We start from the raw sequence: 25,074 nt of genomic DNA on the forward strand, positions 1-25,074 counted from the left end.
CATCAACAGCCGAGGCGAGCTATCATTGCTTGGACTTATCATTGTAAGTACATACTCGTATGTCCATTGCCTAAAAAAAGGCCAGAATTCGCTATAAATAAATAAATGAAATTGCATGTACAAGTATGCAAATCATCAAGGTCGTATGACAATTGCCGGAATAACAACAAAGTAATTTATTGTGTTGCTCTTCTCTTTAGTGGCCACTTAGTACAGCTTAAATGAAATCAATTCTACATTATGCAGAAATGTCCGTATATGTATGTATGTACATGAGTAGGGGGCATCTTAATGTCGCAAGACTCGACTGTATAAAGTACCGTACGTTGATTAAAGTACCGTAGGTGCATGCACACTCTGGCAAAGATCGAAGCTTTCACGTCAAGCTCCCACTTAAGCGAGAGACAACAAAACAAAACGACATTAAGCTTACACAAACTTATGAAATGCGTTGAAAGCTTTCCACGAAAGCTTCGCCAACTTGTTTGCTTCCCACTTGTCTGTTGGCATTTCACTGAGAGATAGCGGCGATGATACGACGAGCAGTGCAACAGGGCATCAGGTTTAGGTCCAGCCTAGCTGGGGTTCAGGTCACCCCTAGGCGGACCATAGATACGGCAGCAGCCAGCACCTCGTACATGGAGCAGTTGGATGGAGAATGGAATACAGCGAAACCTTTCGCAGAGATTCCCGGTCCGACACGTTGGCAATTGTGGCGGGGCTTCCAGAAGGGCGGGGAGTTCCATGATCTGGATATGGCCCAGCTAATGGATCTGTACCAGTCGCGATTCGGGGATCTATGTCGGGTACCAGGCCTGTTCGGCATGCCCACCACTGTGTTCACGTTCAAGGTGGAGAACTTTGAGAGAGTCTACCGCACCGAGGGACAGTGGCCGGTGAGAGGAGGAGCCGACCCAGTGTTGCATTATCGTGCAAATCGCAAGGATGGATTCTTCAAGGACTGCGTTGGACTGTTCAGCAAGTAAGTGTGCCATCATCATCTGCCACAGAGTTCCCAGTTGCTGACCTCCAATTGCAGTGGTCCAGAGTGGGGCCGTCTCCGCAGCGCGGCGAACCCTGTGCTGATGCAGCATCGCAACGCTGACCTGTACTTGGTGCCCATGCAGAGGGTCAACACGCAATTCGTAGATCGCATCAGGGCCATACGGGACAAGGAGTCAGAGGAGGTGCCTGGAAACTTTCTCGATACCATAAATACCCTGACCTTTGAGTCTGTGGCTGTGGTGGCCCTGGACCGCGAGCTGGGACTTCTGCGGGACTCCGATCAAAGGCCAGAGGCCCAGGAGCTCTTCAGGAACATTAAGATCTTCCTGCAATCGTTTTTCGAGCTAGGCATAAAGCCGTCGGTGTACAAGTACATCAGCACGCCCGAGTACAGGAAATTCAGTAAGGCATCGGATGTGATCTTTGACACCTGCTCGATGTACGTAAACGAGGCTGTGGCACGGATAGAGGGCCAGTCGGCAGAGGAGCGTGTGGGCCGTAGGAGTATCTTGGAGCAGCTGCTGCAAATCAATCGGAAGTTCGCCGTGGTCATGGCCATGGACATGCTCATGGGAGCAGTGGACACCACCACCTCGGCCCTAACTGGAATCCTTCTGAGTCTGGCAAAGAATCCCCAGCAGCAGCAGAAGCTGCGCGAGGAAATAGTGTCCATGCTGCCCCAGCCAGACCGCCAGTTCACTTTGGCGGAGATGAAATCGTTGCCATATCTGCGTGCCTGCATAAAGGAAGCGATGAGGATGTATCCCGTCACTTTTGGCAATGTTCGATCGGCTGGAACAGATGTCGTACTGGATGGCTATCGCATACCCCAGGGCACCCATCTACTCATGCTCTCCACTAATTTGCTGCACGACGAACGCTTCTATCCCCGACCCAAAGAATATCTGCCAGAGCGCTGGGTACGCCCCCAGGGCGACGACAGCACAGATTCGCTTTTGCGGAATAATTTGAATCCATTTGTTTACCTGCCATTTGGCTTTGGTCCCCGCATGTGTGTGGGCAAGCGAATCGTTGACCTTGAGATGGAGTTGACCGTGGCCAATCTGGTGCGAAACTTCCACATAGAGTTCAATTACCCCACAGAGAATGCCTTCACTCGCTCGTTCCTCAACATGCCGAACATTCCCCTGAGATTTAAATTCACAGATGTCAAATATTAATAAATGAATGAATAACAGATTTTCAAAAAAACCCGCCTTACTCGATCTTGCGCTTTACAACACTCCTTTAGCAGTCAGCTGTTTCTTAAGGGAGCTTTTTTTACCTATGTTCCCTTTGTGCAATTTTCAGGAAAACAATAGAATTTATTTTCCTCTTTTGGTGCGTGCACTGTTTTTCAAAAATTTTCAATGATATCAGTTAACCTACTTTTTTTTCTCTCTTTTTATTTACAGTCCGTTTAAACAATAAGTAAATTGTGTAATTAATATTAAATTAACAGAAATAGCAGTTTTCCAATGAGCCCTGCTATTATTTATAACATCTTTTCTGTTTGTTGGATTTATCTATCAGAGATCGAGAATGTGGTATCTCTTGAGTCTTCTTACTGTTAAGCTATTGTATTTAATAGACTATAATAGACTTAAGTCTAAATTATTTTCGTGGTTGTGGAGTCTGTCGATGTATTTCTTCCTAGTTTTATTTATTTCTTTTTTAATGGTTGGAATATTAAGATCTTTGTGGATATTTGCATTAGATACGTAAAAAGGAGCATTTACAATGTGTCGCAAAGTTTTTGATTGGTAACGCTGAAGTATCTCAATATTTGAGTTGCTAGCAGTCCCCCAAATAGACTTCAGTATGGATTTGTAGAGGCGAATTTTGTTTTCCAAAGTGGTTTCTGATTTTCGACTTATCAACCAGGACATTTTTAGTGTTTTAAGTGTGAGTTGTTGACATTTTGCTTTAATGTGGTTTTCCATGTTACATACATTTAGATACTGAACACAACCTCCCGTGCTTCCAGAGGGGGTGATTTGAATTAAAAATTCGAATTCGAAAATTTAAATTAAAAATTTTTTTTGGTTTATTGTTTTTGAAATGCACATAAAATGCGTTTTGCTTCTGTCCTTTGTGTTCCAATGCAAGCGTTTGAGACTCATATATTATTGATGGCTTTGGATAACAGTGGAATGGATAGAGCGTATTGTGGATGACCCGCACAGCCGCACAGCCAGCCACACAGCATGCCCCATGTGTGTGGTCCAGCGAAAATGTAATATGAGCCACACACAATTTACGTATTTCAAATCTAGTTTTGGCACTCGAAATTGGTTATATGAAGTTGTTTCCCCCAATTGATTGTTGTTATACGCGGTGGTACCTGTACGGCAGTAGTAGTTGGGTTCTTACTAGTTAGGTGGGTTGTATAATTAGTGGCACTTGCCATCTAGGCAGTGTTTACTTTGGGTTTATCTAATATCAACACACGAGGCGAGCTATCATTGCTTGGACTTATCATTGTACATACACGTGTGTCTATTGTCTAAAAAAAAAGTCCAGCATTTTCTATAAATCAATCAATTAAATTGCATGTAATTGGTAATTGGTTAGTTTTGCTCTTCTCTTTAGTGGCCACTTAGTACAGTTTGAATTAAATCCATTCTACATTACAAGACTCGACTGTATAAAGTACCGTTCGTTGATTAAAGTACCGTAGGTACATGCACACTCTGGAAAAGATCGAAGCTTTCGTTTCAAGTTTAAAGTTCCCACTTGAGCGAGAGTTCCAACTTGAGTTGTAAGCTTTCCACGAAAGCTTCGCCAACTTCCCACTTGTCTGCTGGCATTCACCGCTAGATAGCTGCGATGATACGACGAGCAGTGCAACAGGGTATCAGGGCCAGGTACAGCCTAGCTGGGGTTCAGGTCACCCCTAGGCGGACCATAGATACGGCAGCAGCCAGCACCTTGTACATGGAGCAGTTGGATGGAGAATGGAATACAGCGAAACCTTTCGCAGAGATTCCCGGTCCGACACGTTGGCAATTGTGGCGGGGCTTCCAGAAGGGCGGGGAGTTCCATGATCTGGATATGGCCCAGCTAATGGATCTGTACCAGTCGCGATTCGGGGACCTATGTCGGGTACCAGGCCTGTTCGGCATGCCCACCACTGTGTTCACGTTCAAGGTGGAGAACTTTGAGAGAGTCTACCGCACCGAGGGACAGTGGCCGGTGAGAGGAGGAGCCGACCCAGTGTTGCATTATCGTGCAAATCGCAAGGATGGATTCTTCAAGGATTGCGTTGGACTGTTCAGCAAGTAAGTGTGCCATCATCATCTGCCCCAGGGTTTCCAATTGCTGACCTCCATTTGCAGTGGTCCAGAGTGGGGCCGTCTCCGCAGCGCGGCGAACCCTGTGCTGATGCAGCATCGCAACGCTGACCTGTACTTGGAGCCCATGCAGCGGGTCAACACGCAATTCGTAGATCGCATCAGGGCCATACGGGACAAGGAGTCAGAGGAGGTGCCTGGAAACTTTCTCGATACCATAAATACCCTGACCTTTGAGTCTGTGGCTGTGGTGGCCCTGGACCGCGAGCTGGGACTTCTGCGGGACTCCGATCAAAGGCCAGAGGCCCAAGAGCTCTTCAGGAACATTAAGATCTTCTTGCTGTCGTTATTCGAGCTAGGCATAAAGCCTTCGGTTTACAAGTACATCAGCACGCCCACGTACAGGAAATTCAGTAAGGCATCGGATGTGATCTTTGACACCTGCTCGATGTACGTCAATGAGGCTGTGGCACGGATAGAGAGCCAGACGGCAGCGGAGCGTGTGGGCCGTAGGAGTGTCTTGGAGCAGCTGCTGCAAATCAATCGGAAGTTCGCCGTGGTCATGGCCATGGACATGCTCATGGGAGGAGTGGACACCGCCACATCGGCCCTAACTGGAATCCTTCTGAGTCTGGCGAAGAATCCCCAGCAGCAGCAGAAGTTGCGCGAGGAGATAGTTTCCAAGCTGCCCCAGCCAGACCGCCAGTTCACTTTGGCGGAGATGAAATCGTTGCCATATCTGCGTGCCTGCATAAAGGAAGCGATGAGGATGTATCCCGTCACTTTTGGCAATGTTCGATCGGCTGGAACAGATGTCGTGCTGGATGGCTATCGCATACCCCAGGGCACCCATCTACTCATGCTCTCCACTAATTTGCTGCACGACGAACGCTTCTATCCCCGACCCAAAGAATATCTGCCAGAGCGCTGGGTACGCCCCCAGGGCGACGACAGCACAGATTCGCTTTTGCGGAATAATTTGAATCCATTTGTCTACCTACCGTTTAGCTTTGGCCCCCGCATGTGTGTGGGCAAGCGAATCGTTGACCTTGAGATGGAGTTGACCGTGGCCAATCTGGTGCGAAACTTCCACATAGAGTTCAATTACCCCACAGAGAATGCCTTCACTCGCGCGTTCATCAACATGCCGAACATTCCTCTGAGATTTAAATTCACCGATGTGAAATATTAATAAATTAATTAATAACAGATTTTCAAAAATTACACACTTTTAGCAGTAGCAATTCCAATGTATAAGCCGGAGTCTAGCCCCAATTATGTTATAAAGATAAAAGAACTGCCCCCAAACCAATCCGAGCCTATTATAATATTTGCTTATGTTCCCTTTGTGCAGTTTTCAGGAAAACAATAGAATTTATTTTCCCCTTTTGTTGCTCGCGTTATTTTTCAAAAATGTTCAATGATATCAGTTAACCTACATGTTACATACATTTACATACTGAACACAAACCAGCTTCCAGGGGGGTAATTTGAATGAAAAATTCAAATAAAAATTTGTTAAATGTAAGGTATTACCTTACCAATCCAATAAAACGGAGGATTTATACTAAGCAAAATCGATTCTTTAATCGGAATAAATTATTTTTTCAGTGTTGAAAGTTTTTGCAAGCTTGTAATATCAAATAGAACATCAAAGTCGAGGAATCTGATTTAAGAATCTGACAACACTCCTTTATCAGTCAGCTGTTCCATGTGTGTTTCCCAACACTGTCTGATAAATCTGACAAACAAAGTGATTCATCGCGTTAAAACAACGTATATTCCGTAAAATTCCCCAATTCCAGTTGATACCAACTGCACAGACCTTTTTTTACCTCATTCGAAATAGTAAATTCATCAAGCTGGGTAACGACATGTCCACCTCATCAATGGAAAGTAAGTAAAGCAGTGCGATGACGCCATACACCAGACGGCTGTCTGGCCCCACAAAGAATATTGCTCACCCTCACAACTCTCTTTTCCCCGCATACAGAACATCTCTTTAATCTAAAATTTGCGGTAAAGGAGCTGGAGCGAAACTCCAAGAAATGCGAGAAGGAGGAGAAGACGGAGAAGGCCAAAGCCAAGAAGGCCATCCAAAAGGGCAATATGGATGTGGCCCGCATTCATGCTGAGAATGCCATTCGACAGAAAAACCAGGCCGTCAACTACTTGCGCATGAGTGCTCGAGTGGATGCAGTAGCCAGTCGTGTGCAGTCTGCGCTGACCACGCGTAAAGTTACTGGCTCCATGGCTGGTGTGGTCAAGGCCATGGATGCGGCCATGAAGGGAATGAATTTGGAGAAAATCTCATCTCTAATGGAAAAGTTCGAATCCCAATTCGAGGACTTGGACGTGCAGAGCTCTGTGATGGAGGGCACTATGTCTGATACTGTCACCACCTCGGTGCCCCAGGGCGATGTCGACAATCTGTTGCAGCAAGTGGCCGACGAGGCTGGCCTCGAGCTGAACATGGAGCTGCCCAGCGGTGTACAGAGCCAGACAATTGGTGCCTCCACCGCCCAGGTCTCGCAGGAGCAAGATGAACTCACCCAGCGTCTGGCACGCTTAAGGCAGGCCGAATAAAAGCAGGGAGATATTCTATATAACGAATTCCCTGCCAGCATTCGATGCCGTTGAATTTCTCTGTTTTAGCTTTTAAGTACGGAAAAATATGAATAAGAATTATGTATTAGCTTTGACTCTTAAATATGTATACAATTGCAAGAATCAATTAATGTCAGCATATACCAGAGTGTGGCTGCTGCTGCATTGTGGTGTTGAGATTGGGTTGCGGCTGTTTTGCACGCTGCTTCCGTGGCTTGCGTGTGGGATTTGCGGGTGCTGTTCCCCCATCTGGGGCCTGTTTGTTTTTCGGTTTCGGTCCTCGTCGCTTTTGCTCAGTCTTGCCCTTGGGATGCGGCGCCACCATGGGCACTGAGCGCCAATTGTCGCCATGTTTGTCCAATCGACGTTTCAGCATCTCCACATCGAAATTTCGACGTCGCAATGTCTTTTTTATAGCATTTACTCTGAAAATAACTCGTAAATTTGATGTACAACGAAGGTACCGTACTAGACTGTGATGGTTTACCTCATAACACAACGCTCGTTGTCAGCCTGAATCCTCTGGCATTTATCAAAGAGCCTTTCGACTAACTGCTGATATATGTGCGCCTTTTTATTTAGCAGCATTTTAGCAATTTGTTTGCTGTTCCAGAAATATTGTTGTGAAGTCCAAGAAAGGTGTTTGCTGTGTATTCGCTATAGTGTTGCTAGCCAGCTCATACCCTCAGCACTAAACCAATAATTGTAAACGATATATTATTAATTTTCCTACAAGATTGGCTAACTTTTAAGTACTCACTTTTACTGGATTCTCTTTAACATATGTTTAAACAAATAAGGCCAATAATGTGCTCCAATTTGTGTTTGTTTTGATACACGGCAACTACACAGGTATGCATTTTTCACGGTGAAACCTGACGATATTTTCATATATCGATACATATCTATGCACGGAAAAGCTGCCAGACTAGTCGAATTTATTTACGTGAAGCCGCTCAATGAATAAATATTTGTCGCGTACTTCCTAAATCCTTATTCTTACTTATACAAAATAAATTAAACATTTAAGTTATAGAAAATTTTAAAAAACTGTTGAGATTAATCAGGCTTAGAACGATTGAAATCCGACAAAGAAAAGCGCAACTTTCTGGCAACGCATTGGCATTGTAGACACGAAAAGAAAACAAATCGAAATTTTTAAACTACACTTTGTGCTGCCAAGAGAAATCTTCCATAAAATAATAAAGTTGAATCATGTCTACAAATCCAAATGCATTGAGCATGCCAACGTCAACAGCACCGGCGCAGGCAGCCGCTGCACAAAGCCCAACCACACGCAATGCGATTGCCAGCAACTTTCGCGAACTGACCAAAGATCCCAAGAAACTGGACGAAGCCGCCAATCAGCTGTACGAGTCGCTGCTGGAGGACGCTGTGACCGGCATTTTCATTGAGGTTCATCATTTGCGCAAAACCGGAAATCTGTCGGCCCTGGACGGAGTGCCCGAGGAGTCGACACATCGCATTTGCGAAGTTCCAAATTTGGATATATTTGGCGTTTCCACGGCGAAGAAGGCAATTGATTGCACCTGCCCCAACTGTGACAGACTAGTGGCGGCTGCACGTTTTGCCCCACATCTTGAGAAGTGCATGGGCATGGGCCGCATATCATCCCGCATCGCATCCCGTCGCCTGGCGACCAAGGAGGGCAGCAGTGCCAGCTCGAATTCCTCGTATGTGCACTCTGGAGCCAATACAGGCGGCACAGACGACGAAGACGATGTCGACTGGTCTTCTGATAAGCGCAAGAAGAAGTCCACTCAAAACTCACGTAACAATGGCTCCAAAAAGAACAATGGCAAAACATTTTAAACAGCTCTCGGTCAAGCTCTGTGCAATAATGGAGGAATGTGAATGTATTAAATTTCCTTGCATTGTACAAACAATTAATTTCCATCTTTGTCTATGGCGTAGACGCGGACATGATCGATCACCAGAGTGGGCTTCTCCCAAGTCATCTTTTGGAGGATTTCCTTAAACAATTTGGCAGCGTTTGGAAAGCTATTTGAATATTTGGCTACTTTTTGTTCCTTCATCAGGACATCATCGTCAAAGTTCATCCCACCACCAGCAGAAAGTCCCAGCACAAGATTGCACTGCTCATTGAACCTCGATAGAACTGACGAGTTGGATATGGCTCCAAAGAATTTACCATCTACCTTGAAAACAATTTGATCGGGCATCCAAATTATTGTATAATCATGAAAGTCATGAGAGAAATGGTGTGAATCTTCATTGGGGCTCATAACCCAATAATCTGTATGCCGCATATCGGTCTCAGCGTTCCAGACCAGAGCACTGCCAAATAGCGATCTTCCATCGAAACTATTAAGTTGTCTATCTTGAAGAAAAGCGTTACCCCTGGCATAGAGCCGAATTTGATCTACGAAATTGTTGGCAACGCTTTTCTTCTTCGGCTGCAGAGCGAGATCTGCAATGAAAAAGTAGACTCTATAGCATGTCCTTTCGCTGTTCCGATTCACTTACATGGGAATAACCAATCGCCTTTGGGCATTCGGGCCCTGATTTCAACTCTTCCGTATTTGAAGGAGAAACTTTCCGTATAGATCTTGGCAGACCTAAGAGGGGGAATGTTTCCCAAAGGTTTGAGTGGGCCGCACTCCAACCTCGCTTTATCCGGATTACTGGGAGTGCATCCTTTCAGTCTGAATATCTCGCCAGGAATGTGTTCGTGTTTGGCTATATGAATGTGCAGCTTGTTGTGGTCTATATACGAATATTCAGGATCAGCCACAAAGGCCACATATTCCTGATAGACTCCACCAGTACAATGCGATACCACCTTGTGTTTCCAATTATCCTTGATGCGTTGACCATTACTAAAGTTGTCCTCGAAGATTAGCTCGCCGCTAGAAAACGTTCTCCCTTTCGGGTCCGCATATTCTGTCACAGTCTCATTTAAGCGAATTGTCACTGGCTTACAATGCTCGATCAGAGCTTTGAAGTCAACTTCTGGCCTGATTGCTGTGGGATGTTTAGCATCCAAGTGGCCCGTTCCATTAATATCGATGGTGTATACAGAGCTTTTGATGCATATCGAATTGTTTTCTCTTACCACCAGTGTCTGCAATCTAAGCTTGGCATCCCGCGGAATGTTCTTGGGGAGTTTAATCTTTCCTTTCCATGGGCTGTGCGATATGTACGTATAGTTGTGGTTCTCGCATTTATCAGTCAGCTGCTCAGCTCGAAAGAGTGTAGACTGGATGCCCTCAAGCTTCCCTGGTAGCGATACGAACACCTCCGATTTGTGTACCTCCACCAGTGGGTCCGGCAAATTGAACGCACTTAATAAACCCAGCAGCAGGCTGCTCAGCCAGGCAATCACACACCAACTCTTCATAATGGACAAAGAGAAACTGAGGCTTGGGATTGCCCATCGATTCAATCGCTGAAGACAGCGATAACCCGTAGGTTATGCACATCAGATAGCCAGTAAATAAACCGACAGCACAAACAGATTTCCAAGAGAACACAGGGAAGTTGAAGAAGAAAGCCGCAGGAGTTTTTCCTTTTAAATATTATTATTCATCATAATCGCTAATGGAATAAACTCTGATTGATCTAATGACTAGCTTAGGATGCTTCCACTTTTTGGATGCTTTTCGAAGTCCACCAGCTAGACTACCGTGCTGGTTACGGAAAGGTTTTTGGTCAGATAAAATGCGCGAGTCGGGGAAATTATACTCTCCTCCCACAGTTACTGCCAGCTCGACGCGACACTGCAAATAAAGAAGATTCAAGAGATTGTAGCACTTCGTTTCACGATGCATTTCAGACAAGGCCTTACCATACTCTCACTCAGTTGTGCCAGGATGCTCTTGTCGGTTATTTTGGCATAGACACGTCCATCCACCTTGAAGGTAATGCTGCTCTCCTTCCAAATGGCCGTGTAAGCGTGAAAGTCTTCGCCAAAGTGCTTGCCAATAGAGATGTGCCGCATAGCCTCATGTTTGTTGCCATACACAATGGCTCCGGCGAAGAGGCTCTTGCCACCAATCTCGTTCCCGGCACTGTCCTGCAGTTGCTCGTTGCCTCGGACAATGGCCACGCGAATGGCACGCCCCATGTCGGATTTCAGCGAGAGAACTGTGTGAAAATTGTAAATCAATTTCGTATTCGAAAGGCCTCTAATTACCTGGGAATAGCCAGTCTCCGATTGGCATTTTGGCTTCTATTTCGATTCGACAATACTTGAAAGTGGCAATGGATTTAATGCTCGCCGAATTGTATGGTGGCCAAAACTTTCGAAAATTATTGTTGGGCTTCTTGCTGCCGCAGGACTGTTTGTCTTTGGCTTGATCGGTGCAGTTTTGAAGATAAAATGGATTACGTTTGCTATAGTTGGACGGTGTGACTTGCAGATGCAAGGCATTGTCTTTCACATACAAATTGTGTGGATGATCCACAAAGGCCACACCCTCGTAATTGGGAGAGGGAAGCTGTGATTGCTCCAGATGCCGCCAATTGTTTCTCCAACTCTCATCCTCAAATTGTTCACTGAAGATCAGTCGTTCCCCGCATTCGCAAGGCTCGTCATTGATGAGAGAATTTGTTTTAATGCAAAATTTCTTGGGAAGTTGAAGTGTCTCGCAATTCCAGGGCCGCGGTGGAGAGGTCTTGACCTGCTTCACTCGGCAAGTGTCCTTTGTTCCTCCTTCACTAGCTGATATTTTGAAGGTTCCGCTAAATATCTCCTTTTGGTGAGTTTCAACAATGACCGAGACCTGAAGGGTATCATTTAGGTACTCCTTTATAGCCCAGGGATGTCCTGAATTTGGATCAACTCTGTAATTAAAGGCTGGATCCTTGTTTGCACCGTAGTCGGTGAAGAAAAACACGGAACGAATCCTCTGGTCCTCTACGAAATTTCACGTTATTTGTGGATCAAATATGAGAAAACACTCACCTGGCAGCGAGAACCAGACCCATTCGTTGTTCGTATAATTTAGTTGCGGACGAATCTGAAAATCCCTCAAACCGAGCACACAGCATACAGCTAACGAGAGCAACAACAGACCCAGCTGCATCGTATTCGACGCGAGGCACAACTAAACTGGGCTTAACATTTTACTGGGAGAGAGGGGGCTGCACGAGCTTTATTCGCGATAAGATTCCGACACGAGCAAAATATAAATAAGATTATCAGTTGGCGTAGACACGCACATAGTCGACCAGTAGCGACGGCTGCTTCCAGGAGGGAAGCCAATGATCTTTTGCCTCGAAGAAACGCAGCTTGGCCTGCGGATGATAATTCATCCATGGTTTCTCATAGGTGGCAGTGCGCAAGTTATCCACAAAGTCCCCAAAGCCACCCACAGACATGCCCAGAGTGATGTAGAACTGAAATGGCAAATGATTTTACTTGAGTTTGATAAAATATTAAAATACTTTACCATTCGATCGAATGGGGCCATGGGACCACCTTTCTTCCATCTTGTATTCAAGTCCAGCTCCGCAAAGCCACTCAGCATCTCGCCGTACACCTGTCCATCCACTGAGAAGCGCAGTCGCTCGCTGCTCCAGTCCAGGCTGTAGGTATGAAAGTCGTCGCCAAAGTGTACATTTCTTCGCTGACTGGCCAAGATATCCTCACGCTGCAGGGCATCCGTGGAGAGCACAGGCCCGGCATACAACGACCGACCATCGACGAGTTTGCCGTGCGGCATACGAAGCTTGGAGTTGCCCCTGGCCATGGCCACTCGCAGCTGTCCCGACTCGTACCCCGTCTGGCCGTACCATTCAGTCAGTGGTTCCAGCAGCAGCAGGGGAACCAGCCAGTCGCCCTTTGGCATCTTGGCTCGAATTTCTACGCGTCCGTATTTAATGGCAAACGATTCCTTGGTGCTGATGCGAGGTGCCACCACGGGAGGCATGATGGCGCTTGGACCGCTGCCACTGGTGTGCAGCGAACACTCCTTCTGGCTATTGTGCGTGCCCGTGCAGCGCTCGGAGAGATCCAGCCGAGAGTTCGATATGGACAGGTCTGGGCGATAGCTGGACCACAGAATGGGTTGGATCACAAGATTGCCATCCTGGACTCTGGCCTTTCCGTCGTACAGCACAAACTCGGCGTCTTTGGTGTCCAGAGGGACACGAACCTCGTGCATCCAGCGGGTCTCGTTCAGTTGGTCGAAGGTCTCGTGGAACAGCAGCTGCCCTTGCAAATGGGCGCGGATGGAGCGGGTGATATTGTCGTTGACGATGGCTCACATACTTCCGGCTGTGCTCTCTCAGATGATGACGATGACGGGGCATTGGTGTCTTCCGTGTTCAGACTGTTATTCTCTGTTGGCTCCTCCTGCTCGGTAGACGAGCAACCCTTGGGCAGATTCTCTCCAGCCAATGTGCAAATATGAATGGGTTGCGCTAGATCTTGGAAAATTGCCCTTTCATGCTGCACACTCGTCCAAATGTACAACACATCATGGGCCCGCAGCGGAACGGATAGAAAATCATGGGACCAGACCTTATTCTGCGGCTCCACCAGCCTGGTGCTGTACTGTCCCTGAGTAAACGAAGTGAAATTCCGATTGCGATTCACATTGAAAGCCACCAGCCTCACGCCAGTCTCATCTGCCAAGGGAAAGAACACGAAATGAGCACTTTATACATAAGCGACTGATGGGATTTATTACCTGGTATCGACACACGAAAACCATTCTCCAACAGCTCCACCTTGGCCGTGGGCACCTTATAGCCTTCGCTGTGTCCAATCTTAGTCCAGAGCAGCAGAATTATGCCAATTGTTGTTGGTCCATGCATTCTCAGGCTTCTTTTCGTATACTAAACTTTGTTCCAGCGTTGATCTGACTCAGCTGAGCAAGCGAGAGGTCGCGACGGCTGCAGCCTGTCTTCCAGACCGGTTCTCGTGTTTTGCGATTATTTGCAGAGACTCAGTTTGGTGTATTCAAATGTTCCAGCTCTGAAGAGGCTCCTCTCTGTGAACGAAACATTTTTCTATATTTTCTACAGATCTAGCATTAGACGCCGAATTATTGACGTTTTAACGGCACTCTGATTAGTGCTTCGAGAGCGGCGAAGGAACGACTACTGGAACTGCTTTGCGATAACGAAAGCTTATTCCATCTGAGATTGGGGAGAGAGCACTGAGCGAGCTTGTAATCGAAATAAGCTTTGAAATCAAGATTTTTCCATCAGTTACATGTCCGAGTTCTAAGAACAATACGCGCAGCGGATTAAACGTGAATAAATTGAAAGCAATTAAAACTGCGTCATGCGCTGGAAAACTCTTCTCTGCTGCACTCTGTGGCTTCTGCTGCTGAAAAGCTATGAAAATGTGGCTTTTAAAATTCCCAGCATTGACTTTGAAATGCTAAGTGAACGCGGCTTTGAAGTGTCCTTACCAGGTAACGTCCAGCGGCAAGGTCAAGTTGATAGACTGAGGAAACTCTGTGATTTTCAGATGAACCTGGCATGCAGCGTGTCTTCTATATGCTCCAAATAGATGACAATTGTCCGGCTTTGATGGACTACATAACGGAATCCAAGAACGGAAGCTGGACCAGCAGGCAAAAGACGAGTCTGCAGAACAATGATAAGCTGCAAATTTCAGTGCTGGTGCAGTACAACGACGAGATCTACGAGAAGAGCGAGACTCGAGTGATTTTAAACACTCGATTGCTGACTACCCGCGACAGTGCTTCTCGGAGCATTACCTATCCCAGCGGTGAGGGCGAATGCGAGGCCTATTTGGCGCCAGAGAAGCAGAAGCGCTGCAAGCCCGCTCAGAGCATCGTCAGCAGTAGTCGTCAGACCTGCCAGGGTGAGCTGCTCTTTGAGGACAACTTCAGTGAGGCGCAGCTGAATCGCAGCACGTGGAAGCATGACATACGCCAGCGCATGTACCATGTGGAGGAGGAGCTGGTGGCCTTTGATGATTCACCGCGCAACTCCTACCTGAAGGAGGGCCACTTGCACATTGTTCCCATTGTCGCGAGCGAGGTGGTCGAGGGCAGTTTCAAGCTGGGAGATCGCTGCACAGCCGTCGAGAGCCCCGAGCAGGAGTGCAACATTGCCCAGGGTAGCTTTTACACCATCAAACCTCCAGTTTCCTCGGCCCAAATCCACACACGGAACTCCTTCAGCTTTAAGTACGGCAAGATCGTGGTGCGGGCAAAGCTCCCCAAAGGCGATTGGCTTTTTCCATGTGAGTGGCAAAGTTAGATACATTTCCACACAGTTTCCTCACATTACAACCTTAGACATAATGCTGCAGCCCGTGTCAACATATGCAGAAACACATTATGCCAAACAACTGCGTAAGTGTGAACGATCCTAAAGTTGCCTCCACCTGCAGACTCAGTTGCCGATTAATTCTTAGGTATTGCCTACGCCAGAGGAAACGCTCACCTGCAGAGCAAGCAACAGGAGGACATCTCCGGGAGTCACCTTTATGGCGGCATGGTTGTCTGGCATCATGGACGTGCCGTGCAGTTCCTCAAGGATCGTTTGAGTAAGCCTCATTACGGGGATAGTTTCCACAACTACACAATGATCTGGCAGCGGGATAAGATCACGTTAATGGTGGACGAAGAGATCTATGGAGAGCTCTACGATGGTTTGCCTTTCTTTAATGAGAAGTGTTTCATCATATTTGGCGTTACTGTCGGCGGCTTTCTCAATTTTGACGACAGCATATTGCAAAAAGACGTGAAGCCATATCGGAACAAGGAGCCGCGAGCGGCTCTATCCTTTTGGCAACAGCGCGATACTTGGGCTCCCACATGGGGCAAGCACAGTGCCATGATTATAGATTATGTTCGTGTCTATGCAGAGTAAAGCACAATTTTCTTTTCTTTCTCACAAAACACTTTTTTGCTGCAGTTAGTAAACAAATTGAAACTCGATATTTATTTCCGCAACTCCCATCTGGGCGATACTTTCCTCCCATCTCGTACGATACTTTTATCCCATTACTGGCACAGAAAAGTGTGACCGCTCTGCAAATACAACCATGTGACTTCGATAATTAAAATAAGTAAAGAGTAATTGAAAGAGGCTAAATTGTAGATAATTGATAAATGAATGAATTAAAACTGTAGATTTAGTGCTGAGAATCGTAACTAGCTTGTAATGTTGATTTGGTTATCAAAATTGATTAACATGATTTTAATCGGTATATTTACCGTATATTTTCAATATCGAAAATAAGAACGTGTATTTCGGTATATCTTTGACGGTCATGCGGTAAATTTCGTCGATAAATCCGCGGTCACACTGGTTGGTTCATTTGACATTTTTTGCGGAGTGTGTTTTTTTTCGAGGAGCAGTTAAAAGAACAGGAAAAAAGCAACGTTTCAACGATCATTCCCGTTTTCAAGCTAAAGTAGTAAGCAACTAGAAGAACACATCGGCACACCATGCCTTCGGCTGCTACCACAATTACCAACAACAGCAATAGCAAGGAGAAACGCGCCTCGGTTAGCTCCATCGGTGGTGTCGGCGTGAGCGGAATCGGTAGCAGCTCGAGCACCAATGGGCGCAGCAGTAGCCCCAGCTTGACCGAAAAGTCGTCGACGGCGCCGGCAGCTGATGGCAGCCAAACCGATTTGAGCAACAACAATGGGAGCAATGAAAATACTGCCAAAGCACTGAAGACGGCCGCATCTGCGACTGCCGTGGCTGCTGCTGCTGCTGCTGCCGAACCGTACAATCCCCTGAAGCAAATGCTGGTTACCATTGAGCACAAAATACGGAACCTGGAGAAGCGCAAGGTCTGTATAAATGGAAGAGCCCCCATTGCCTAAAGTCCACCTGCCCAAAAAAATGGGGAACAAAGGATTTACAATTTGTTCTTTGCATTGCCCTCCATTTTTATTTTCATTCTCTTATGTTGCTTTGTTTCATTTCGCCTTTTCCCCCCCTCTCGTGCATTTGCGATTTTTCGCGACGCCATGTTTTCTATCGCACAGCGTTGCCAGCTCTAGTGAAGCTCAACGTTCTGACCGGCATGTCCCCATAAACAAAACATTTACAATTATTTGGAACTTTGTAAACTTTTCTGTATTTTTAAAACAATAATTTTATATTTGTACAATTGTAGTTGTTGCATTACATTTGTTCTAGTTCTTAAATTCGCACATCTAACAGCTGAGAGTCTGCTGGCAGTCTGGCAACACCGTTGCCGGTGAACCAATTTACATTTTTGCTAGCCTCTTTTCCTATTGTTTATATTTGAAGCCATGAGTAATGTCCACAAAACTAATAAACTGATTCATTGCATTTTCTGATAAACAGACAAAACTGGAATCTTATCGCGCCATACAAACAGGCGGCAAGGAACTGAGCGCTGACCAGGCGTCTGCTGTGGCCAAATACGATGCGGTCCTGGCCAATCTGGAGTTTGCCCGCGAGCTGGCCAAGCAAATGCAACAGCAGTCCAAAGAGGCCGAAAAGGAGCAGAAGAAACAGGCACGCAAGGTAAGCCACTTGCATTCTTACAAAATATAACCATTATATAAAAAATGTTTGTAATTAAAGGACAACCAGGCCAAGTTGCTGGCTGAGACTGCCAAGATTCGTGAGGTTTTGATCATTCAGAACGTGCTCAACTGCTTCAATGATGAACAAGTTCGAAACGATTTCCTGGCGGGCGAGAACGGAGCGCAAAAGTTGGAGAGCGGCGAACTGGAGGTGCTGGAGAAATTGTAAGTAGATCCACAAAGAAGAGATCTCGAGAGCTAATTCTTCGTTCACCCTTAGCTGCAATGAGACCCAAACCCGTCGCCCGGAAACTGCTGAAGACATAAGCTTCTTAGCCACTGCCCAGAAAGCGGCCGAGCTGTTCTCCCTGACGATCAATGCCAAGCCCAAGGCCTACGGTGAAATCACCTTCGAAAAGGTGCGTGCGCTCTTCCAACAGATCCAGGACAGCGGATATCTCGACAAGTACTATCAGGTGCCGGTGGAGAACGCGGTGGCCAACAGCACGGACAGTGGCACTGGAAGCGGCGAAGGCGATGTTGGGGAGATATTGCTGAATGATGGCACCGGAGAACTGGAAACGGAGTTGCCTTCCGAGCCGTCAGCTCGCACCTCTCTTGAGGAGGGTCTTGATAATGTGCATTTGGGTGGCAATCCTGAAGCGGAGCAGCAGCAGCTGCAACACGAACGCCCAAATCACATTCAGCTTGAGCCTCAGCTCCTGCGTGCTCCAGTGGAGAAGCCGCAGCCGCCGCAAAACATGGTGGTGCAACAGCCTCCAATCTCTCAACCAACGACCACGCCTGTGCATGTTGTGTATGCTTCGCCGCTGCCACCTCAGCAACAACAGCCACCACCGCCTCACCCACACAAGCTGCTGAGCAGTCCCGTGAATCTCCAGGCCTTGCAGCAGACGGGAGCAGCTCCTCCTCCCCCTCAGCAGCAACAGCAGCAGCAGCCGCCTCCTCCTCACTTCGCCCCCACAGTTCGTGCCGTGGAGCAGAATTACTTCAAGCAGCCACCGCATCCCCAGGCAGCAGGCTTGCAGGCTCCCACACCGCAGCAGCAACAGTTTATGCAGCAACTGCGTCCATTGGCGGAGGTTTTGGGCACAGGAACCTTCCACTTTCTGCAGGACAGCGAACTGGACAATCCTGAGGTCTTGCCTCCTCCGCCCCCATCCAACCAGGGATTGATCTTCGAGGCTCGGCCACACTACATTGAAGAGCCTCCACAGGCCATACAAACCCTGACCTTTACCAATCAATCCTTCCCCTCGCAGCCGCAACAGCCGAAGCCCCAGCCACAGGCCCCTCCACAGCAGCAGCAACTCTTCTCGCCTGTTTTAATCCACGAGCAGCGCCAGCAGCAGCCGCAACAGCAACCCATGTTAATCATGACACGCCTACCGCCCCAGCAGCAGCAGCCACAGCCTCAACCACAACCACAGCTGCCGCCACAGCAGGCTCCGCAAGGCATCGGCATGCAGCCAGGTGACGTGACCTCGGTGTTTCCCTACGACAGTGCTGTTGTGACCTACGAGCAACAAATCCAGCAGCAGCTTAAGGAACAACAGCAGCTGGAAGATACCTCCATAGGGAACACATCAGCTGCAGGAGCTGGTGGCGATGTGGAGAACAACGAATGGAGTGCCCGTAATAACGATACCAATGCCGCAGCCACCGCTGCGCTTACGAATGTCTTGAAAGCCCAGTCCTCGTCGATAGTAGAGTCCACACCGCCGGCACAGCCTAATAAGTGGAGTTCGGAAATGAATGCCATGAGCAGCGCCGCCTCAAACGGCAGCAACAACAGCCATAAGCAGGAGTGGGCCACTCCACGCGACAATAGCAGCGGCAGCGGATATCCAGAAAACGAAGGCAACAACCATTGGAACAGCTCTCAGCAAGATGGACGACGCAATTCCGGAAACTATCAGCGTCGCAGTGCTGGAGGAGACGACAGACGTGATCGGGATCGGGAACGTGATCGCGACCAGGGTGGACGTGGCGATGAGCGCCGTAATGGTGGCGAAAGAGGAAGCTATCGCTCGCGTCAGTACGGAAACTCGACAAACGGACGCAATCCCGGGGGCAACAGTGGCGTGTACTTCCGCAACAACGAGTCGGGAAGCGGAGGCAACAACTATTACCAGAACGGCAGCGGGGTCTACAACAAGGAGTCGCGCTATGATTCCGCAGGAGGCGGTGGAAGCTATCGCGGCCAGCGTGGTGGAAACCAGCAGAGGAACGGCACTGGCTCGTTTGGCGGTGGCAGGCCCTTGGGCGATCGTGGTCGTGGCGGAGCGGGAGGCCAGGGTGCAGGTGGCGAGCGCGGTGGCTACATAAATCAACGCCAGACCCAGCCACAGCGCATTCCAATCGGATTGGAGAATAAAAACTGAGCAAACAATACGTATTACCAATAAACAAAAAGGATAACATCATGCAACATCAAACAGAAACACACACACAGATAACGAACACTGATCATCCTCCACATGCAAGCAAAGGCAACGTAGACGTACAATTACTATTACGACGTTAGACTCCAAACCACAAGAAAATATGAAAATTAATAACAAATTCGTCTAGAGCAAATCACAATTAGGGGCAGGGAAAGTGGCAGCAGCAGCAGCAGCATGAGCCTGTGAGGAATCCGATTCTTGCGCATTTTTTTAAAACCATGTATAATTCTTTCCCTTAATTACGATTTATTTACGTATTAATAAAAACAAAATAGTTGTTAGAAAAACAAAGAACAATTCAAAGGAACTACGACTATATACAGGAAAAACAAAAACCGCTCTAAGGGTGTTTCTAAAACTCCCAGAACAGGACAGGACAGAAAGATCTTAAACACAACAAAAAGATGAGCAAAGTACATAACCCCGAAAGTCTCTCCCCCTCCCATTCTCCTCGATTAACCTTAACAATTCTGTTTGGCTGCGGTGGAGCTGAATCTAAAAACGGACAGAGACCGAGTGCGGGGGGAAATAAAAAAGTATTTATACGTCTTAGCAATTAAATAACAATTCTGAATTATACAAATTAATTACTATTACCTATATATATAAACGAAGGATAAATATATTTTTAGTTCTTTTGCTCTTACTCTGTCATGCTATATCCCATTTCAATATTATTTTGTTGTTGTTTAGTTTTGCCAAAATCTTAAACACAAACGAAACGATAAAAAAACAAAATGCAAAACCCACTTATGAAAATAATAGTTGTAATTAACTCTATGCGAAAAAAAAGAATCATGCACACTAACAGTGCATTATAAATGAAATGAAAAGATTTATGTATTTGCAACATAGTACATTCATTAAAAAAACATGTATATGTATACGAGTCGCTAATTTCAAGGATTTTAGAGATTTTAAACTGAACGCGGTAGTAACGAGTGGTCGTGGAAAAGTTGCTTGTTCGTCCATATGCGACTATTTGCCCTAGATAAAGTGGCTAATTTAAATAGTGTAAAAAACAGTATCAAGATCGGCCCACAGAGAGTGACAATACCTGGCGCCTTTTTGTTTGAATATAATCGATACCAATTCATGGCTGCTAGACTTTGTCAGACATCAATATTATATAATCGATAAGTCTGTCTCCTATCGATGTTTTTAAAATGAAAATGGAAAATTTGGTATATTTTTGAGGGTTTTGCGGTGTATTTTATCGCTGTCAGCCTGACAGTGTCAGGTCACACTGCTGGTTACCAAAATAACAAAAAGCACATTTTCTGAAAAACAAATTCGATTATGTTAATTCAAGCGTACAAATCTTAAGTAAAACGATACACACTCATGGCGGATACTGGTCGTGTCAATTGCAGTACGAGTACAAAGCGGTAGGTATCAAACAGCAGTCTCTGCAATGTTCGGCCCTCCATGTGCCTTCTGCTCCATCGTTTGGATGATAGTTTTGCAAATTGTATAAACTTGTGTTTTCAGAATTCTACACTTGTGTTGCATGCGTAAGTACAACACATTGAGCGTCCACGTTGTGACTGGCATGCTCTCCTCCTGCTGGAAAAGTTTTATGGCACGTGGATCGGTAACACTCGCACCAAGCCGGAAAGGAACGAAGAGCTGTAGAGTGAAGAATTTCATCCACGGGGACATGTCTTTGTGGTCGTCTTTGAGCCTTTCTGCCGCAGTACTTTCTGCGAATCGCTTCCGATCGCTGTATTGACGCTGAGATTCAGCTGCACTGCCCGTGCATGAAATGGCAACGAAGTAAGATTCGATTAGCTCACCAATCGCCAATCTATTTTTATGTCTAACAAATATTGTCTCCCCCAGATGTCTCTCTCCGCATATGCAAAGAAAAATGCAACGCTCCAGGGACATCTGTCTCCATACAGGACTGTATGGCGATACGAACCATATGTATGTCATTCTCTGAACGATCTTGAATAGTTGGCTTGCGCCGACTGTGGCTGGCCAAGTTGGTCACCCAGGCAATTACAGCACTTTAGTATCTGTTTGGACAGTCGATTAGGTGAAAAGGTAATTTGTATAATGACTCTGCCAGCCGCTCTCTTTTTACCTACTCCCGTTTTGTGTCTTTTAGAAAATCGAAAAGGTTCTCGACATCATGGTGCTGGATAACTATGGAAGGATGGCGGGTCGTTCCAGGAAAACGTGCCTTTACGTTGTACGACATGAGCCACTCCTAATTGTGCTGCTACAGGATTACTAGCTCTACACCGAGTAGCCAAATTCCCAGCTGAGAGTGATGCCGATTCGAATGAAGGCTCAGGTTAAGATTCGATTTGTAAAAATTTTTAATGAGCCAAGTTGTTTATATCAATAAATAGTGTAGCATACTTTTGGGGTGCTCTGGTATTTATTGGGTGCATAATTTGAAGTATCTTTTGGGGGCAGGTATGATTGTAAAATGTGTGGCATACTTTCGGGGTGAATTTATACCTATTTTAAAATTGCGTAAAACAGCTATATCCTTCAGTCCTTGAGGTCCTTTATAGATTTAAATGAAACAGGAGACTCTTCCGCTCACGAGGAGGCGTGGCATGTCCTGATCCGACAGGAAACAGCCGAGCTATAGCGTTGTATAGATTCTAGCTTAAAAACATCCTTAAACATCCATTATCCTTAATATCCTTGCATCCGAAGTGATTGTAATCGGAACGGGACATTGTCCCGATCACGAGGAGGCGTGGCATGTCCTGATCCGACAGGAAACAGCCGAGAAATAGCCTTGTATAGATTCTAGCTTAAAAACATCCTTAAACATCCATTATCCTTAATATCCTTGCATCCGAAGTGATTGTAATCGGACCGGGACATTGTCCCGATCACGAGGAGGTGTGGCATGTCCTGATCCGACAGGAAACAGCCGAGTTATAGCGTTGTATAGATTCTAGCCTAAAAACATCCTTAAAATGCCATTATCCTTAAAGTCCTTACATGCGAAAGGATTTAAAACGATAAAGGACATTCGCCAGATCACGAGGAGGTGTGGCATGTCCTGATCGGCCCCCAAATTAAGGAGAAAATCACAAAAAATGTCCTCTGGAACTCCGATTGGGTGATAACCTTTAATGACTTGAGATTTAAAAAAAAACCGCCGAGTTTCATAGCAGCCAGCTCTTGACACGGGAAAAAACATAAGAACCAGCTACCTTCTGCTGATTTATGTTCGCCTAGTACTCGGTCCGAAAATTGCCATTGAGCGAAGCAATTTGAAAGGTTGTTTGTTGTACAACAAACACACAACAAACAGCACACATTTTTGTTTTATTGTTTCCTCCTTAATTTGGGGGCCGATCAGGACATGCCACACCTCCTCGTGATCAGGAGAATGTCCTTTATCGTTTTCAATCCTTTGGGATGTAAGGACTCTAAGGATAATGGCATTTTAAGGATGTTTTTAAATGTAATCCCTATAACGCTATAACTTGGCTGTGTCCTGTCGGATCAGGACATGCCATGCCTCCTCGTGATCGGGACAATGTCCCGGTCCGATTACAATCACTTCGGATGCAAGGATATTAAGGATAATGCCATTTTAACGATGTTTTTAAGCAAGAATCTATGCACCGCTATAGCTCGGCCTTGTCCTGTCGGATCAGGACATGCCTTGCCTCCTTGGGAGCGGAAGTGTCTCCTCTATCCTTTGAGCCCATCAAGGACCTCAAAGGCTGCAGGATATGGCTGTTTTACGCATTTTTGCAATAAGTATCGTTTCAGCCCCCAAAAGATACTTCAAAATAGGATAATTATATCTGAGCACCCCGAAAGTATGCTACACTTTTTATTGCTATGCAAATACTTGTCTCCTTACATATTTTTACAAAAGGGTTATTATATGTTGTGTATGCTAATCTTAACCTGATCCCTCGCCGACTTGGTCTCACTCTCAGATGGGAAATCGGATACTCGGTGGAGAGCTTAAAGGATAATCCTGATGCCAGCACAATAAGGAGTCGCTCATGTAGTACAAGGTATAGTTATGTTTGGCTGGACTGGAGGCCACAGAGTAGACATTCTCCTTGGCCTCCTGTTGGGCTTTCTGTCTTTATATCTTAATATTAAAACGCTACTAATCAGATTCGTCAGAGTCAGAATCGATGACTATATCCTGCTCAGACAGGTGACGACGCAGCTTCTCCAGAGCCTCGAGGTCCTTCACTAAATGGGAGGGTTGAATGTAGTGCTTATTAGCACAGCCCGATACAGGACAGCGAATACTGAGGTTATTCTTGATCATGGCGTGAACCGATCCACTGTCGTAGATATGACCACACATCTTGTTACGCACGGGCTCCTTCATCAGCATCATGGACCACGGGTCGTGTAGGGAGAACACATCGCCGCCGGTTTGCACAACTTCGGACATACTGCAATCACCTTCGCCAGCAGGATGAGTGGCGTCGGCCAGAGCAGCATAGGATTCCATTTCTTTCTTAAAGGATTTGTATTTGTTTGTGTTCTTCACATTGGAGGACTTTTTAGCCGCATCCTTCTTGAGTTCATCAACTTTTTGTACGAGCTCCTCCGGAGTGGCACTCTCGCCCTTGGCCTGTTCTATGGCCTTGCACGCGTCTTTATGCTCCTGTTCCATTTTAATCACTTTTTCGCCCATATTCAGTCGCAGCCTGGCGCTTTCTTCGAGGAAACTTTTCATTTCGCCCTTCGCATCGCAATCGCCAAGAGCTGTTTGGATTTAGAGCACAAATTGAAATAAAAAAGCAACTTGGAAATGTGTGGATAAACCATACCGTCGGCCATTTGCTTGAAGAACTTAGTGTTTTCAATGAGCAGGAGCAGGTTGTCCTCCACCTCCTTCTTGAAATCCATCAAGCACACAATGTTTATTCCAGGCTATTCGAGAATTTCAGCAATTTTAGTTAATGTTGTTTGCGCTTTGCGCCAATTTCTACCTAGAGGTGTGACCGCAGAATGATCGATCAAATATACCACACAACCCTCAAAAATATACCTTCTCATTTTAAAAATATACCGTAAAAATACCCTAATCTTAAATCATATTCCTCGATTTTGATGTTCTACTTGATATTATTAGCTTGCAAATCTTTTCCCACTGAAACAATAGTTTAATACGATTGAAGAATCAATTTGGCTTATTGTAAATACTCCTTTTTGTTGGATTGTACACCTTATGACCTTATATTCTCCCTGATATCAGCTGGT

The 25,074-nt window shown here is 46.2% G+C and overlaps 11 protein-coding genes and 1 long non-coding RNA gene across 12 annotated transcripts; 7 read left to right on the forward strand and 5 right to left on the reverse strand.

The window, feature by feature from the left end:
- Positions 1–501: 501 nt before the first annotated feature.
- On the forward strand, positions 502–2,209 carry LOC117895092 (probable cytochrome P450 12c1, mitochondrial). Its single transcript, XM_034802488.1, has 2 exons — positions 502–982; positions 1,040–2,209. The coding sequence occupies exons 1-2, from the start codon at positions 531–533 to the stop codon at positions 2,184–2,186; spliced, it is 1,599 nt and encodes a 532-aa protein (XP_034658379.1). The 5' UTR covers positions 502–530; the 3' UTR covers positions 2,187–2,209.
- A 1,604-nt stretch (positions 2,210–3,813) lies between these two features.
- On the forward strand, positions 3,814–5,658 carry LOC117895093 (probable cytochrome P450 12c1, mitochondrial). Its single transcript, XM_034802489.1, has 2 exons — positions 3,814–4,286; positions 4,344–5,658. The coding sequence occupies exons 1-2, from the start codon at positions 3,835–3,837 to the stop codon at positions 5,488–5,490; spliced, it is 1,599 nt and encodes a 532-aa protein (XP_034658380.1). The 5' UTR covers positions 3,814–3,834; the 3' UTR covers positions 5,491–5,658.
- A 359-nt stretch (positions 5,659–6,017) lies between these two features.
- On the forward strand, positions 6,018–7,008 carry LOC117895099 (charged multivesicular body protein 1b). The gene is made up of 2 exons (XM_034802496.1): positions 6,018–6,194; positions 6,292–7,008. Exons 1-2 carry the CDS (start codon positions 6,173–6,175, stop codon positions 6,882–6,884), a joined length of 615 nt encoding a protein of 204 aa, XP_034658387.1. The 5' UTR covers positions 6,018–6,172; the 3' UTR covers positions 6,885–7,008.
- LOC117895100 lies at positions 6,962–7,797 on the reverse strand. The gene is made up of 3 exons (XM_034802497.1): positions 7,666–7,797; positions 7,393–7,596; positions 6,962–7,330 (listed from the first exon to the last, which is right to left on the reverse strand). The coding sequence occupies exons 2-3, from the start codon at positions 7,491–7,493 to the stop codon at positions 7,039–7,041; spliced, it is 393 nt and encodes a 130-aa protein (XP_034658388.1). The 5' UTR covers positions 7,494–7,596; positions 7,666–7,797; the 3' UTR covers positions 6,962–7,038.
- A 218-nt stretch (positions 7,798–8,015) lies between these two features.
- LOC117895098 (SAGA-associated factor 11 homolog) lies at positions 8,016–8,812 on the forward strand. The gene has a single exon (XM_034802495.1). The coding sequence runs from the start codon at positions 8,121–8,123 to the stop codon at positions 8,736–8,738; it is 618 nt and encodes a 205-aa protein (XP_034658386.1). The 5' UTR covers positions 8,016–8,120; the 3' UTR covers positions 8,739–8,812.
- Positions 8,798–10,302, reverse strand: LOC117893461 (gram-negative bacteria-binding protein 2-like). Its single transcript, XM_034800080.1, has 2 exons — positions 9,410–10,302; positions 8,798–9,377 (listed from the first exon to the last, which is right to left on the reverse strand). Exons 1-2 carry the CDS (start codon positions 10,285–10,287, stop codon positions 8,813–8,815), a joined length of 1,443 nt encoding a protein of 480 aa, XP_034655971.1. The 5' UTR covers positions 10,288–10,302; the 3' UTR covers positions 8,798–8,812.
- A 145-nt stretch (positions 10,303–10,447) lies between these two features.
- LOC117895096 (gram-negative bacteria-binding protein 2-like) lies at positions 10,448–11,993 on the reverse strand. The gene is made up of 4 exons (XM_034802493.1): positions 11,854–11,993; positions 11,083–11,805; positions 10,735–11,033; positions 10,448–10,666 (listed from the first exon to the last, which is right to left on the reverse strand). Exons 1-4 carry the CDS (start codon positions 11,972–11,974, stop codon positions 10,469–10,471), a joined length of 1,341 nt encoding a protein of 446 aa, XP_034658384.1. The 5' UTR covers positions 11,975–11,993; the 3' UTR covers positions 10,448–10,468.
- Positions 11,994–12,012: 19 nt separating this feature from the next.
- LOC117895094 (gram-negative bacteria-binding protein 1) lies at positions 12,013–13,893 on the reverse strand. The gene is given in 4 exon segments (XM_034802491.1): positions 12,013–12,287; positions 12,341–13,107; positions 13,110–13,520; positions 13,583–13,893. Coding segments are annotated over 4 exon segments (1,503 nt in total). The 5' UTR covers positions 13,710–13,893; the 3' UTR covers positions 12,013–12,089.
- A 215-nt stretch (positions 13,894–14,108) lies between these two features.
- Positions 14,109–15,751, forward strand: LOC117895095 (gram-negative bacteria-binding protein 2-like). Its single transcript, XM_034802492.1, has 4 exons — positions 14,109–14,314; positions 14,371–15,114; positions 15,170–15,226; positions 15,289–15,751. The coding sequence occupies exons 1-4, from the start codon at positions 14,182–14,184 to the stop codon at positions 15,744–15,746; spliced, it is 1,392 nt and encodes a 463-aa protein (XP_034658383.1). The 5' UTR covers positions 14,109–14,181; the 3' UTR covers positions 15,747–15,751.
- Positions 15,752–16,174: 423 nt separating this feature from the next.
- On the forward strand, positions 16,175–20,482 carry LOC117895091 (caprin homolog). Its single transcript, XM_034802487.1, has 4 exons — positions 16,175–16,681; positions 17,205–17,387; positions 17,448–17,614; positions 17,670–20,482. The coding sequence occupies exons 1-4, from the start codon at positions 16,328–16,330 to the stop codon at positions 19,792–19,794; spliced, it is 2,829 nt and encodes a 942-aa protein (XP_034658378.1). The 5' UTR covers positions 16,175–16,327; the 3' UTR covers positions 19,795–20,482.
- Positions 20,483–21,098: 616 nt separating this feature from the next.
- LOC117894026 lies at positions 21,099–22,171 on the forward strand. Its single transcript, XR_004648842.1, has 4 exons — positions 21,099–21,245; positions 21,349–21,633; positions 21,700–21,906; positions 21,971–22,171. It is a non-coding gene; the product is annotated as an uncharacterized LOC117894026 (long non-coding RNA).
- A 1,494-nt stretch (positions 22,172–23,665) lies between these two features.
- LOC117893385 (E3 SUMO-protein ligase NSE2-like) lies at positions 23,666–24,826 on the reverse strand. The gene is made up of 2 exons (XM_034799981.1): positions 24,642–24,826; positions 23,666–24,576 (listed from the first exon to the last, which is right to left on the reverse strand). Exons 1-2 carry the CDS (start codon positions 24,718–24,720, stop codon positions 23,963–23,965), a joined length of 693 nt encoding a protein of 230 aa, XP_034655872.1. The 5' UTR covers positions 24,721–24,826; the 3' UTR covers positions 23,666–23,962.
- Positions 24,827–25,074: the final 248 nt, after the last annotated feature.

The sequence above is a fragment of the Drosophila subobscura genome, chromosome J (genome assembly GCF_008121235.1).
Source record: "Drosophila subobscura isolate 14011-0131.10 chromosome J, UCBerk_Dsub_1.0, whole genome shotgun sequence".
Lineage (NCBI taxonomy): Eukaryota > Metazoa > Arthropoda > Insecta > Diptera > Drosophilidae > Drosophila > Drosophila subobscura.

Excerpts from the sequence above, each read along its gene's own strand:
- LOC117893461 (XM_034800080.1), bottom strand. The coding sequence starts at position 10,287 with ATGAAGAGTTGGTGTGTGATTGCCTGGCTGAGCAGCCTGCTGCTGGGT. Across the intron at positions 9,378-9,409 it reads GATTGGTTATTCCCATGTAA|AGTCTACTTTTTCATTGCAG; the intron begins GTGAATCGGAAC and ends GACATGCTATAG.
- LOC117895098 (XM_034802495.1), top strand. The coding sequence starts at position 8,121 with ATGTCTACAAATCCAAATGCATTGAGCATGCCAACGTCAACAGCACCG.
- LOC117895092 (XM_034802488.1), top strand. The coding sequence starts at position 531 with ATGATACGACGAGCAGTGCAACAGGGCATCAGGTTTAGGTCCAGCCTA. Across the intron at positions 983-1,039 it reads TGCGTTGGACTGTTCAGCAA|TGGTCCAGAGTGGGGCCGTC; the intron begins GTAAGTGTGCCA and ends CTCCAATTGCAG.
- LOC117895100 (XM_034802497.1), bottom strand. The coding sequence starts at position 7,493 with ATGCTGCTAAATAAAAAGGCGCACATATATCAGCAGTTAGTCGAAAGG. Across the intron at positions 7,331-7,392 it reads AACGAGCGTTGTGTTATGAG|AGTAAATGCTATAAAAAAGA; the intron begins GTAAACCATCAC and ends AGTTATTTTCAG.
- LOC117895096 (XM_034802493.1), bottom strand. The coding sequence starts at position 11,974 with ATGCAGCTGGGTCTGTTGTTGCTCTCGTTAGCTGTATGCTGTGTGCTC. Across the intron at positions 11,034-11,082 it reads CGGAGACTGGCTATTCCCAG|TTCTCTCGCTGAAATCCGAC; the intron begins GTAATTAGAGGC and ends ATTTTCACACAG. Across the intron at positions 10,667-10,734 it reads CACAACTGAGTGAGAGTATG|TGTCGCGTCGAGCTGGCAGT; the intron begins GTAAGGCCTTGT and ends CTTTATTTGCAG.
- LOC117895095 (XM_034802492.1), top strand. The coding sequence starts at position 14,182 with ATGCGCTGGAAAACTCTTCTCTGCTGCACTCTGTGGCTTCTGCTGCTG. Across the intron at positions 15,115-15,169 it reads AGGCGATTGGCTTTTTCCAT|ACATAATGCTGCAGCCCGTG; the intron begins GTGAGTGGCAAA and ends TTACAACCTTAG. Across the intron at positions 15,227-15,288 it reads ACATTATGCCAAACAACTGC|GTATTGCCTACGCCAGAGGA; the intron begins GTAAGTGTGAAC and ends ATTAATTCTTAG.
- LOC117893385 (XM_034799981.1), bottom strand. The coding sequence starts at position 24,720 with ATGGATTTCAAGAAGGAGGTGGAGGACAACCTGCTCCTGCTCATTGAA. Across the intron at positions 24,577-24,641 it reads CTTCAAGCAAATGGCCGACG|CTCTTGGCGATTGCGATGCG; the intron begins GTATGGTTTATC and ends AAATCCAAACAG.
- LOC117895099 (XM_034802496.1), top strand. The coding sequence starts at position 6,173 with ATGTCCACCTCATCAATGGAAA. Across the intron at positions 6,195-6,291 it reads GTCCACCTCATCAATGGAAA|AACATCTCTTTAATCTAAAA; the intron begins GTAAGTAAAGCA and ends CCCCGCATACAG.
- LOC117895093 (XM_034802489.1), top strand. The coding sequence starts at position 3,835 with ATGATACGACGAGCAGTGCAACAGGGTATCAGGGCCAGGTACAGCCTA. Across the intron at positions 4,287-4,343 it reads TGCGTTGGACTGTTCAGCAA|TGGTCCAGAGTGGGGCCGTC; the intron begins GTAAGTGTGCCA and ends CTCCATTTGCAG.
- LOC117895091 (XM_034802487.1), top strand. The coding sequence starts at position 16,328 with ATGCCTTCGGCTGCTACCACAATTACCAACAACAGCAATAGCAAGGAG. Across the intron at positions 17,388-17,447 it reads AGAAGAAACAGGCACGCAAG|GACAACCAGGCCAAGTTGCT; the intron begins GTAAGCCACTTG and ends TTGTAATTAAAG. Across the intron at positions 17,615-17,669 it reads CTGGAGGTGCTGGAGAAATT|CTGCAATGAGACCCAAACCC; the intron begins GTAAGTAGATCC and ends GTTCACCCTTAG.